At 37.0% G+C, this 14,376-nt stretch overlaps 1 protein-coding gene across 1 annotated transcript in view; it reads left to right on the top strand.

Annotated features, from left to right (window-relative positions):
• LOC115440710 (exostosin-2) overlaps nucleotides 1-14,376 on the top strand; it is a 42,802-nt gene that overhangs the window by 1,174 nt on the left and 27,252 nt on the right. The window contains exons 2-3 of the mRNA XM_037440365.1: nucleotides 1,550-2,309; nucleotides 7,672-7,855. Of these exons, the coding sequence (XP_037296262.1) occupies nucleotides 1,550-2,309; nucleotides 7,672-7,855 (944 nt within the window). The remainder of the gene's footprint in view (nucleotides 1-1,549; nucleotides 2,310-7,671; nucleotides 7,856-14,376) is intronic.

Here is a 14,376-nt window from a genome sequence, read left to right as displayed (position 1 = left end):
TTTATAATCCACACCTGAGTTTGGAGTTAATTTTATGTCTGAATTCACAGAATCTTCATCTCCTTGGCGAAAAATGGGTGTAGTATTTGCGCTTTTGCCTACCTATTAATTGTGGTGTTTAAATGTATGGGTATATATTATTAGAAAATAATTTTTTTTTATTCTTATCTGGTCCAGCAATTCACCTCATTTTGATACTTGTTAAAATCTATTGAGGTCAATATAAATAGTTTTATCTAAATCCTATAAACCATTTTAGTTTCCTTGTAACAAACATTTGCTTGCATAAAACACACAGTTTCACGTAATCATACTCTTATTATAAATACATAAGTTTGTTTGAAAGAACTGCTGAAAATGCTAGATAGGACCTGTTCTGATTTAATACACACACCCGCCTTTTATCCCTAAAAGTATAGGTAGAGACAGAGCAAGTGTTCCCACTTTCCACTCATATTGCATCCTTTAATGTGACAAGGGGCGAGCCTATCGCCATTTTGGGCTTTAGACATCAGGCTGATATGTAAAATATGTACTATATATGCTACTTTCTATACTGGAGAGGTACATAGTGGAAATGATTTTCCCGGTATGGATCATTAAACAAGACGAACTATGCACTTAAGCCCAGTACTCTGTATAATTGAATATAACAATGGTCCTTCAACCACAAATCTATGCCTACTACTGTGTAATATACTAACATTATTACCATTATTAAATAACCATTTTCATTTTCCTTATTATTTGATCAGTATTTTGTTTTGATAAGGTAAACTATCAATTATTTGTTTAAACATATCCAACACTTAACAGTCACACAAATACTCCTGAAGGCAAACTAATATTCAAACCATGATTTTCACTTGCCATTGAACTAACAAAAGGTCTATTCAGAATCTGGGTTTTTGTATACATTCTCGTTAACAAACATATTATTAAGAAGAAGAGCATAAGACCAACTCTGGAAGGTCCTGAAATCAGGATGTGACCTCATTTCTGCCATCTATAGTTTGATAAAAAAAATATATATAATACCATCCTTACAGTAGGATTTTTGAAAATTCACTCATTACTGCATGTCCATTTTCAGTAACATTAAAAAAATATTTCGCGCTGGATAATGCCTTGTCTGTGCATCTGGCATTGCCTAAGGCGACGATGGTCACTACTCATCAAGTGGACACTTTATCTGTCTTCAAGGGCAATAAAAAAAAGCTAGTTGTATTTGGACATTCATTATTCTTTGAATTTAATTACAAGTTCAATAAATTTTCTTCTTGCTGATAAACCTGTTGAAATACTAAATTTTGTTCAGATGTATTTCTCAATTAGTTGTATGGATTAACACACAAACAATAATTATTATTTCTGATTACACTAATATTATTAATTAAAAAGCGATATGTTTCATATCATCCGTTCGTTGAATGGTTAACTGTAAGAAATATTTCTAATCTATATTATAATGAACATAAATTTTGAATTTTGCCAAATATAACTTCATAAACTTTTCCACCAAAAATAACGTAAAGAAATCGTCCAACAGTTGGAACAATGGCGAAAATCACCTAATCTTCAATATGGTGCCGGGAACAGCGCCAAATTACAACACCGTTATAGACCTCAACACATCCAAAGCCATTATAGCAGGAGCTGGCTTTAACACGTGGACATTTCGCTACGGATTTGATGTCTCAATACCAGTTTATAGTCGTGTCGCCGAGAATATAGACAGCACGCAACCGAAACAAAAGAATTACTTGATAATATCAGCGCAGTTGAACATACCGACGAACTATCTGGAGGATCTGCAGAGTATAGCTTCGTCGTCCAATGATCTCTTACTACTAGATAAGTGTAAAGATGATGTAAGAACAGATTATAGTAAACGATGCGAATATACTACTGGGAGAGAGTTCAAATATCCAGACGTGTTAAAGGAAGGTCTGTTTTGCTTGATGGTCCGAAGTGCAAGACTGACGCAAGCAATACTCATGGATATAATAGCATCGCAGTGTATTCCTATAGTGATCTCTGACTCCGTAGTGATGCCTTTCAACTCGCACGTGGACTGGCATCGAATAGCAATGGTGATACCAGAGGATAACATAAGAAATTTGTTGAAAATAGTCCATTCTGTTAGTAAAGAGAGACGGGGGGAGTTGTACTGGCAGTTGAGATGGGTGTATGAGAAATACTTCGCGAGTATAGAGAAGATCACACTGACCACGCTAGAGATCATTAATGAGAAGGTGTTTCCGCTGGTTGCGAGGATGTACGAGGATTGGAACATGCCTGAACATTTGGTAAGTGAAAATTTCATAATAGATTGTACTTTGGATCCTATGAGGAAAGTATACATAGTTTAGTAACGGGAATTTTATTTCGATACACTTATAGTTCAGTTAGATATATGTGATAAGATAAGCTGAAGATTAGACGTACCGAACACTTCGATGGGCTACAAACTTGTGGTATTTGTTGAATCATCCTATCAAATTCGTAAATTAGATCTATTTCTACGTGTCGCCTGGCGAGGCGTAACCATCTCGTCAGTCGAGACTATCTGGATTCCACTCCGCTTGCCATCAATATAAAAAAAGCCAATAGAGTCAATAAATGTACTCACACTGAATATAATTTTGCCTGTACCTTGAATGAGCGCGACTGGGTTAGTACTACACACCACTATTCAAATAACTAATGTTGAACGGCAGTGTTTCTGCTGCGTTTTGTTCGATTATTTAGATTGTGCCCAAGTACCCTGAAATGTCGGTAACACTTTGGATATGTTTCTATTCATGGATGTGATTACTCAATACCAGGTGACCTGCTTGCTCGTTTAGCTAGCAAAGCATAAAAAGTCTATATATACCTAAAAAATACTGTTCATTTCGCAACGTTTCTAGGTATTGTCTCGAGCGACATTAAGTTAATAAGCCCTCGTTACTTAACTATGAAAGTAAATATTTTCTCTTCAATATTATTATGATCCATTACAGAATTATGGAACGGCGGTTTGTTTACTAGACGGAGACTATAAAATATTTTTACTTTTATGAATATCTGTTGAGATTGCTACGGTTCGTATGAATATCGTTTAATGTTTTTGTAGTTTATGGCGGCTTTCAAAATATTATGTCGGGAGTAATATAGAAAAGTTGATGAAGAAGTAATACAAGTTTTTTGTGAATGTGTTGTGTGTCATGAAATAAATTCTAATACTAGGGTGTCATAGGGAGAAGATACATAAGAAATTCAGTTTTTTACATAGATCATTAATTATGTCATTTTTTGAATGCGTTAATGCTGTCCCCATTCTGAAAAATCTTTCACCACTAAAAAGCTACATTACTCCTAATTGATATAGGCTGCTTTTTTCCTAACATTGGAACTTTAATCAAGATGGCCGCGAGAAAAATCTAGCCACAAATAAACAGGATGTCAAATACTGGTTTCTCACAATTAGCAGTAGGTACCTATATAGCCAAAACTTTCTACTCTCTTGTAATCCCCTTTACGTTAACCCACTACAGTGGTAATTGCGTTACTCGTACATTTCGAGAATGGTGGAAAAGTGGAACAGAGGTCGCCGTCCACCGGTTAAACAGTATAATTGATACTACATTCGGCTCTTTGTTGAAAAATGCTGTTTTAATTATTACTTCACTAGTTTACCGTTCCATTGATGTGCTTGCAAATTAGTTTTTGATGCTAAATACTTTTATAAAAGGTGTGGTGGCTTTAGGTAACTGGAATTGATTTGCTAAGTAACAATCATTGTCGGAATGTCCCTTTCATCCGTACAAGTGCAGTTGTGTGAGGTTTGAAACATTGTAGCAAGTTGATGTAAATACAGGGTTACAAGCGCAGTACAATGGTACATAGTGCTTTGTGATTTAAAGTTCAGCCTCCTCAAAACATGACATAACACGATAGTCCGTATCGTTCCATTGTGATTGGTCGAGAGACTAACACGTGACTCACGCACTGGTTTCTCGGCCAATCACAATCATCACAAAAAAAACGACACGGCCCTTCGTGTCGTTTTTGTTGTGGCGCATTATAGAGAGGTATGTTGTGTTACCACTGTATTTGGGCACGTATATCGCTTACTATGAGAGGAGAGGGTTTTTCGTAAAAATTACACGTGTTTACTCTATAGGCATGCTACAGTGTTCTTCATACTAAAATACAAAACTTGTTGCGCGATGGTGCTTGGTGGCAAGTATGAGTGCTAATAGGGAGTAGCAGCAAATTGATTTTTATTTATTTCTAACCTCATTTTGATTGGCTTATTCTTACTATTAACGCTTAAAATTATCAGTTAGGACCCGTCCCTAAATATTACTATATACTTAGGTATTATAGGATCAAGCGGGTGCTTCATCATTCAAATTGTAAAGAGTAATTAATCTCAATTAGGCTCTGTATTTGAAACGAAAGCGATCCCGTCTTCAAGATTTAGTTCTGACATGTCTAGGCGGTAATTATCAGTAAGAAAATTCACAAGACCTGAGACCTCGACCCCGTTATAAAAGGTCAGTTTAGTTTGCGTTTTCTACCGTTTCTATCGGTAAATTACCTTTTTAAATTTAATTTGCCCATACACAATAACGTCAATCAAGAATTGATCAAATGTTGTGTTACTGATGTGTTGGTGGAAGCTTGGAAGGTAAGTACTGACTTTCCTTACACCAACATACCAACCAAAAGTACGCTGTTGACATTATCGGCTCGTTACTTGATTGACGACCTCAATTGTCCTTGCCCGTAAGAAACAGTATTACGATGGTTTCTGGCATATCACTTGTTATTATCTTTTATTTATAATCACATAAATTTAATGACGATAACTCCATGTAATCTTTTCGTAATGAAAACTACGAATGTCTACTATTCACATCATGTCTTAGATCGTCTAGTCGCAGCGTACGCCATAATCAGTTCCTTTGACGATAACATCCGTGTGCCGACGTCCTTAGCTTTTATGACTCAACACACGAACTCCGGTGCAATGTCTGCCCGCCCTTAAAAGGCACTAGTTTATTCAACCCGACGGAAAGTGAAACTTTCTGGTTATTGCCGCGACTGTGTTTGGTGATTTTACGGTTACATTGTAGGATTCATTAGTAAGAGACGGTTTTCGTGAATTAGTTTTATAAAGTATAATATATGCTAAGGTTCGGTGTTTTTAGACGCCCTTCTCAAGTCGGAAAATATGTTTGAGTTTTTACTCGGTAACCATGGATATGATTCCATCTTTGAAGTCATATGGTCGGTAGCAAATACTTAAGTAAAACGTTTCTGCAATATGATTGCGAACGTGTGCTGCGCCGACTCCACTTTGGAGTAATATAAGGGAACCTAGAATATGAAACGACGCTTGAAGAGTGCTCAACCCCCGGTAGGTTGACGGTGTCGGCGGAATTGGTACACTCTATATCTATGGGCGACGGATCGCTTGCAGTAAAAAAAATAATATACACTACCGTTTTGATAAGGGGGTACTTAAAAAAGTAACATAATTGCTATAAATTAGAAAGCGACTCTAGCGGGTTGCCCCACCCCGCACAGTTAGCCCTATCCAGACACCTTGGATAGTCGACTCTATGAATCTTTAAATTGTGGTAAAAATCCATTGTTTTATCACTGGGGTCCGCACTTGCGATGTCGTCGACCCCTTGCGTCTCGGGTCAAAGGTATCTCCTTTGAATAATATATACAAGACTTTGCGAGCGTCAAGGGACAATTGTCTTGTTCACAATGTAAGCATAGTAACTGTGGAAAAAATAATGAATCACAATGTTTTAAAACAAGGGAATGGGAGCGACATAAAATGTGTCTTGTAAGAAAATATAACGACTTGTTATGTTTGTATATTTTATACAAGTAATGGTCTCATTTCAGAAGTAGATTAATACGGTTTGAAATTGTGAAACGTGAAGTTTTGGTTTCGATATAATTTGGAGGTCAAAATTGAGTTTTTGATGCGGGAAAATATGTCTTGGTGCAAGTATAAATTTGGTTTTTCTTGTACTTTTGGGTATAAAGAAAGCTTGAAAATATCCGTTGATATAAAATCGTAAGCATGATAGGAAAAGTCCATCGGAGTATATAATCCCATTTAGTGTATTATTCGAAGCCTCAGTCGCGTAGTTGTATTGCGTGCGCTCCGAGGTCCCGGGTACAAATCTCCGGTCAAGCAGTCGTATAGGGTTTTTTGCTCATTAGCCTTAGCATACAGATCCAATATGCCGACAGGCTCGTCCTCTACTTCATGAGACAGAAAACAATTGACAAAAAGTGTATGCCATGGTTGCACTTCTGTCAGCCGTCTATACCTTTTCGGATAATGCGTGATATATATCTTTAATTTAGTATTTTATGGGGTGTTACTATTACTATTTGGTTCGATGTTCGTACCTACAGTGCGACTCGGTTTTTTTATTGCTGTGAATGACGAGACCAGTTTCCTATTCGTCTGATGGTAAGTGATACGACCGCCCATAAACAGTAGAAACACCATCTAACACCTTGAATTACAAAGTATAGTTCGGTATTCCAGTGCGCTCGGCATGAGATGTTAAGTCTTGTTATGTCCAGTAGTTACACCAGATACAATGTTCTTCAAACCGGAACACAACAGTGATTACACACTGCTGCTTGGCGGTAGAAATAGACATTGCGGTGGTACCTACCCATGCGGAGTCTCACATATGAGAGATCTACCACCAATTGTCTTTTTATTCATTAATATAAAAATAATACTAGCAATGGATTAGTTATTTAAATGTACGTTTATGACCGCAGCGTGTTGCAAATCACGGTAGCCATGCTTTTTGATAAGCTCGATAACCCAATAACTTATTGTAAATGTTATCACTGCATCGCTGATAAGCGACCGAGTCTGAGTCAGAAGCAAATATTAATATGGATTTAAATATTGAATTAGTTCATCCCCGTCTTAATGTTGAAAACAGGTTCTGTAGTAAAAAACTGCTAAATAAATTCAATATAAATAATCTACTTAAAAAAAATAATACTAGCTCAACTGATTGTGACGAAAGCCAAAAATCAGACTTTCTATTCAACCGCACACACCTCCCTGGAGATTGGAAGTAGTTTTCCACAAAATTCGGATCTTAATGAATCATTCATCTATACTGAACAAAGGAAAAAATACATGAATAATTTTCTTGCCGAAAACATTTTTCTAAAATCTCAAGGCTCAACTAAAAAAGAGCACGTGTTTTTTAGGAATCGACAAACTGGGTTAAATTTTTTATTGGTTTCAAAACTTCACGCGATACGGCCCATGTTCCCCATGCTTATACTCCACATACACCAACGAGGGGATGGACTGTAAAAAAATCAAAGACCATAGACTAAGTATGGATAAATAGTAGGTAATAAAAAGATATAATAATGAAACAAACTTGTAAATGAGTAGACTTTACTTCTCCCAAAAAAATGCAAACTGGTATTTTTATTTAACCGCACCACAATTTATAATATTATCCCCTCTCCTCTCCGCTGCCTGACCACTTCGCCCCGCCATCACACCTCTCCTTCCATGTTGTCATTGGTCGATATCACATCTATGGTCGATATCACGGTACTTGCGTTACATAGATGTACATAATAATGATGTCCCTTTGTTCTCAGTACGGGCCAGTGAATCCACTATTCCTGCCGGTGACTGCGTCAAAGTCTCCAGGCTTCACGGCAGTCATCCTCACGTACGACAGAGTCGAGAGCCTGTTCACGCTGATCCGCAAGCTGGTGCGAACGCCGAGTCTAGCCAAGATTCTCGTCGTGTGGAACAACCAGAGGAAGGCACCGCCGCCATGTGAGTACCAATTGGTCTATTTCCACTGCTCAATATAGGTGTTCATAAAGCGCCAAATAAGGTGTTAAAACCCGCCGTAACCCACGTAAGTATATCGCGTTCCGGGATCAGCCTGTGTTTATCTGGTTCAAACACGCCGGCATAATTGTGACGACTGGTGAGGGATAATCATCTCTCCTCAGTTCACACTTTATCACGTTATCAGTCCCTACTTCGCCCACGATTAAGTGAGTCACTTTGTCGTGTCCGTCTAAGAAAAAAACAACCTGGTCTTGAGCAGCCCGCATCCATCCATTACCCTGTTCTTTTCAAGTCGTTAGACCATTGTGCAGCAAGGCAGCCTAAATAAAGTATGTTACATTTGGGATTAAGATTGACAGCATCGTGGAAAAACAAGTTTTGCACTTGTTTCTTACTATAAACCTTCAAAACATTACACTCAAACTTATGGATGCATCGTAAGCGATCGCTGCAGGCGTTCTGTGGTTTCTATACAAACAAACTGCAAGCCTTCGCAGGCTAAGCCAAAAATATTAATTACAAGCCAGATAATGGGAGATATACTTATTATGTATCTATCATTATGTTACTGGATACATAGTAAATACCCGCCACAATGGCGCTCAACAGTGAGTCGCGATTTGAAGTCTCTCGGTGTACATACATTAAGGTAGGCAATAGTTCTCTCTTGATAATTAAGCGTCCTTTTAACTCCGAGGTCCTCATTGTTAATTCAATTAAGGCTGTCCTTAAGTCGTTTTATTGTATCACAGTAAAATTAAATTAACTGAACTAATATTACTTTTGCGTTACTTCAGATATTACGTGTGCTCCCACAGCGACCAGTCTGGGACAAGACATCGCAAACTTTGTAACAACTTCAAATTATTTAATTTTCTGTGTAAATGAATGAAGATGTTGAAATTTTCGCTTGTTCTGCTAATATGAAACGTGAACGAGCGAGGATTGTTCTTATTGCGTCTAGACATGTCTTCGAGTTAAAGCAGATTATTACGATACTAGAGTCCTTCTATCTTATCGCCTTAAGTTAATTTGTAAACATAATGTTAGGATACACAGTAGAAGTCTTCGGGTTTTTGTATCTGTATTTTTTTGTTTATATTTCGTTTGAAGGATTTTGACTCTTGTTTTATTATAGGGCATTAGTTTAGTCTCGTCTAGATATATCACTCACACCTAACGGTACAAATTATGTGCTGTTAGTATCGGGAACTACAAGCGAGTTTTGATGCAAAATATCTAGACACAAAACTATTTGTAAATTATAAAAACATTTATCTACGCAAAAACTCAATCCAGAATTTTCACATTTTTGTCGGTTCATCGCCACTCCGCGAAACGTATTTATTAAATAAACGTCGAGTTTCATGAATCCCGGATAGAGTTAATTTAATAACCCGTTTAACCAATTAGGAAAGCTTACAAACATTTTGTAAAATAGAATTTAAATCCGGAGTGTAATCAAATTAAGATGCTCCTCTTGAAATGTCAAAATGCTTGTAGATGAAATTAGCTTATTTCAATGGCTGTTGGCGAAATATGAGATCCGTTTCCATAGAATGTGGTACAAACACGATACGAAGATACGTGACGTTTGATCATGACGTTTGTGATTGGTCGAGAGACCAACACATGAGACACGTCAGTCTATCAACCAATCACGATATAACGTCACGGACTCTCGTGTCGTATTTTCGTATTCTATGGGGCTGAGTTGTTTATCTATATATTATAGTAATATATAAAGCTGAAGAATTTGTTTGAGCGTGCTAATCGTAGGAACTACCAAATCGGTTTTATTTTTTTTACTAATAGGAAGCTTCATTCCTCCCTACTGTTATAAATAAAATATTTATCCCAGAAAAACTTTTTCACGCGGATGGAGCCGCAGGCAAAAGCTAGTTTCATACAACCCAATGATGACTGCCAAGCTGCTCGTATTGGTGAGCGTCGCACCCGCTCATAAGCAAAAGAAACATCATGTACTACATAGGGTCTAAGAAGTTAGGAGCACGCGGCCAAGTGACTGATGACCAGTGAAACGCGAGGCTGCGTGTTTGATCCCTGCTTGGAGACAAATATCATGTGTATTATGCTAAATATTTGTTTCGTGTTTGAGTATGAGCGCTGGAATTTCTCGTAGTTCTTTCTCAACATGGTCCTTGATTTTTAAGGGTTGCGAGCGCTTCAAAGCGCTCATCCAAAAGTCCGGTGTGTTTCTGTAAGCCGGCCCTTGTCAGACTAACAAACGTAGGGTCATGTAAGAAAAAAAAAACGTCATTCTTAGTTATCGTCCTTTTTAATAGAAATAAGATATGTTTTTGTGTGTATAACATTACCAAATATTATAATAAAAGATCGTCGCATCAATCAGTCATAACTAGGGAATTAGCTATTGTAAGTTGTAATGCGGTTAATATAATTATTGTAGGTTTCATGTTCCAACGCATTGTTGTGGTTGATTATTATTATGGAAACAATTTATTGATAATATTACGCTTCGAACTATTTCAATATTCAAACTAATTAAGCTCCTCTTCGGTGTAGTTGTAGTGTATTTGGGTTGTCAGCCGTGACGTTCAGCGTTCGATTTCCAGTCGGGCACCTATTTGTGTTGAGTTTTGCTTGAGATCAATGATTATTCAAAGTATACACTATACCCAACAAAGGAAAAAAGTGTTCAAGACGCACACATACACATTCTAGACATTGACATACGTAGAGTAAAACCGTCACAATGTGGACAATTTCGCGTCTTCAGATTACGCGTATGAGTGCCATAGCTTATGCTTTATACTTGTGGAGGAACACACTCACCCAAAATCCAGGTTAAACCTAGTTTGAGTACCAGGACACCAGAACCTTGTAAAGTAAAAATATGTTTGGAAAAAAAAAATAACTCCTTTACTATATGGAATATTGCTGCCATTCATAGGCATTTGAGCTCTGTGGTTGGGTTACCATGTCATATCATCAAGGGATAAATATGAGCTTCAGATTACCTGTGGATAACAGCCGAGCTGTTTTATGGAACTAAAACACACTCGTTAAAGTTTTACCCTCGCAGCGAATTCCTAGGTCTTGTTATAATCATTAGGTCACGTGAAAGCCTAGATAAACCCCTTAGGGAAGGATTACGGAAAAATCCTTATTTAGCAGGTGTTCATAAACTATTTTAGAAGCTTGTAGGAAAAAAATATTGTAGGCTTTCTACGTCCTAAGATGTTGGAGTCTTGTTTCCATTTTTTCAAGAGTTAGGTTTGCAAATATAGAACCATTTTCCATTTATTTTGATATAAATAACTCTGCATTAGTACAATGTAAGGAAACATAGTTAAAAAGAAACAAATACAAAAGAGTGACTGAAGGAAATTATGTTTGTAATTACAGTGGTAATAACTTCTGAGAAATGAAAAAACTCTTTAGTAACAGTTAGTGCTGCGACGGCTTCAAGGCTTTGGAGAGGGCGGTTTCAGTTAACATGACGTCATTTATTGTAAAGTTATACAGAACTACTCTTGGCTCGCAATTCCGCCTGTGTGAAAAAGTTTTTCTATAATGATTTCTTATGTTTACGCGAATGTTAGACATTAAAATTAAACTACTTTTCGGATTCTTCAAGACACTGTGAGCTCATTCTGCGTAGATCGGATCACCAACAGCTAAAATTTTAAAAAGTTGTATAATTGTAAAATGTTGGTAGATATTGTAACTTTGACTTTGCGAATGAGCAACACCTCAGTCCCCCCGTGACCATGAAGGCTGCAAAGTCTTCGAAACGTCGGGAGAAAACTAAAATATAAAAAAAAACGAAGAGTAGTTTAATTTTAAAGTTTTTCTATGATAAAATTTTCGGTTTATATTTTATGAGGATGAAATGGAGCCTATGTTTTAACTTAGACTTCTCAATGGACCCATCAGAACAAAGTGTTTTAAACACGCTCACAAATTAGTTATTTTGATTGGTTCATTCGCGGAATCGGATTGAAGATTGAGATTGGGATTATTTATTTACAATGATAATCACAGTTTGTAACTTAATAGATAATATGGTTCAAATATATTTATTGTGGCTAGTGGATTGAATTGATCCGATAGTTTTTTATTCAAATTAATAGATAAACTACGTTATATTAGATTTTATGTATGGTGTATAGTATAACATATATTAAACACCGCTGCTTCTATTTTCTATAGGAAACTATACGCTTGAATTACCGATTAAGAAGAAAACATTGAAATTTTTGAAACCTAAATCTAGTTTTATATTGTCTTTTTTTTAGAACGTATCGTTTAATAGACATATGGTGCAGCCATTTGTTTATTGTTGTTTAATATGTTCATGCCGGTGACAGCCTACAAAGTAAACAACACTGCAATAATTATTTATTTCATGTAACAAATAGTAATGTATTTGTTGTTCATACGTGCACGAGGAAATAACCCCACTACACCTGATGGTAATTGGAGTGGAGTCCTATAGAATGTCGACTGACAAGAGGTGATTACCCCTGGGCAGTCGACACAATTATGCCGGCCTGTTGGAACCGGATATACACAGGCTGATCCCGGAACGCGACACTTACGTGGGCCACTATGGCGGGTTTTAACATCTGTGCATAATCTATACTATTATATAAAGCTGAAGAGTTTGTTTGTTTGTTTGTTTGAACGCGCTAATCTCAGGAACTACCGGTCCAAACTGAAAAATTCTTTTTGCGTTGGATAGCCCTTTGTTTGTGGAGTGCTATAGGCTATATATATATCATTACGCTATACCCAATAGGAGCGGAGCAGTAATGGCTAATCTCAGGAACTACCGGTTCGAACTGAAAAATTCTTTTTGCGTTGGATAGCCCTTTGTTCGTGGAGTGCTGTAGGCTATACATCATCACGCTATACCCAATAGGAGCGGAGCAGTAATGGCTAATCTCAGGAACTACCGATTCGAACTGAAAAAAACTTTTTGTGTGGAATAGCCCTTTGTTTGTAGAGTGCTCTAAGTTATATATCATCACGCTATGACTAATAGGAGCGGAGCAGTAATGAAACATGTTGCAAAAACGGGGACAATTTATTAGTTTTGAGAGCTTCCGTTGCGTGCGCTGCGTAAACGGTTAGAGTTATGCAACAATGATGTATGACGGGATTGTTCCTCTAAAAAAGTTCTATAAAATATATTATAAAACAAAGTCCCCCGCTGCATCTGTCTGCCTGAACGTGTTAAACTCAAAAACTACCTAACGTATTAAGATGAAATTTGGTATGGAGACAGTTTGAGACCCTGGGAAGAACATAGGCTCCCGGGAAACTACTACTTTTATAACGGAAAACTTTAGCCTGAAAAACTTTATAACGCGGGCGGAGCCGCGGGCAAAAGCTAGATTTTGTATATATATAAGGTCGCGAACGCACAGGTAGGCGGCTTGCTTGGCACCTAGAGGCTAGCGAATTACCTAGCGAGTAGCTTCGTAAAACGAACATTCTCGAACGTTCGCGACCGGCTCCATTTTTGAAGTCCGAAATCCACGCGGGCGAAGCTGCGAGCGGAAGCTAGTATAAAATATTTCCTAACACTAGGTAAAATGGAAATTGTATGCTGTATGTTTTGTTGATTGTGAAAGAAATAACTTATCTATTTATTATTTAAAATTGATCTTCATTACTCAAACTGTTGAAACATAAAATAGCAGATAACCATATTTGGCACTCGATGCAAACGAAATCCTTGTTTAGAGTCCACGATGTCTAGTATTGTCTGGTAAATGTTTCGTATATGGACACGATGATATTGTGTGATTTGACCCTAGAGATTATTTGTATGTGTGATTTACAGTCTCCTTTTGTTAAAAATATGATAGTTCTAAGCGTTTTGTGATCGTTTATTGAATTCTGTAAGCGTCGATAAAAAAATGTATCTGGATATTTACTTATTATGAAAAAAAAAATGACCCTGACCCATCTTGACTCTTGACTCATGGTAGAAAAAAAAAAAAATTATTGCTTTGAATGACGAGACGAGCTTGCCGTTCGCCTGATGGTAAACGATACGACCGCCCATATACAGCAGAAACACCAATTGCAAAGTATTGTTTGCGTAGTTCCCTATCACTTCGAGGGCTCAGATTCCATTTGGTATTTATTTGTAGGTATATATAAAATTGCAGGACAACTGGTCGGACAAAGTGAGGAACCGACCATCTTGGACAAGATTGGAGGAGGCCTTTACCCGAAAGGGGTTTTAACAGATTAACCAATTATCTTCCTATATGTAAAATTTATTATATATAGAAGTATGCTATTGCAGAAATATAAAAGGATTTATTAGTATATAAAAGTTTGTATGAAATATAATGTACATAATTTAAAATTTCAATATAATCTGTGCTCTAACTTTCTCTTCGTACGTAGTCGTTTAACATCTGTTCTAATTGCGTCATCTTTACATCGTGTGTTATAAACATGTACACTAAACGCTTGCATCGTCTATGGGGTAAGCA

This window comes from Manduca sexta, chromosome 19 (assembly GCF_014839805.1).
Source record: "Manduca sexta isolate Smith_Timp_Sample1 chromosome 19, JHU_Msex_v1.0, whole genome shotgun sequence".
Lineage (NCBI taxonomy): Eukaryota > Metazoa > Arthropoda > Insecta > Lepidoptera > Sphingidae > Manduca > Manduca sexta.
This window is presented reverse-complemented; position numbering and strand designations above follow the sequence as displayed.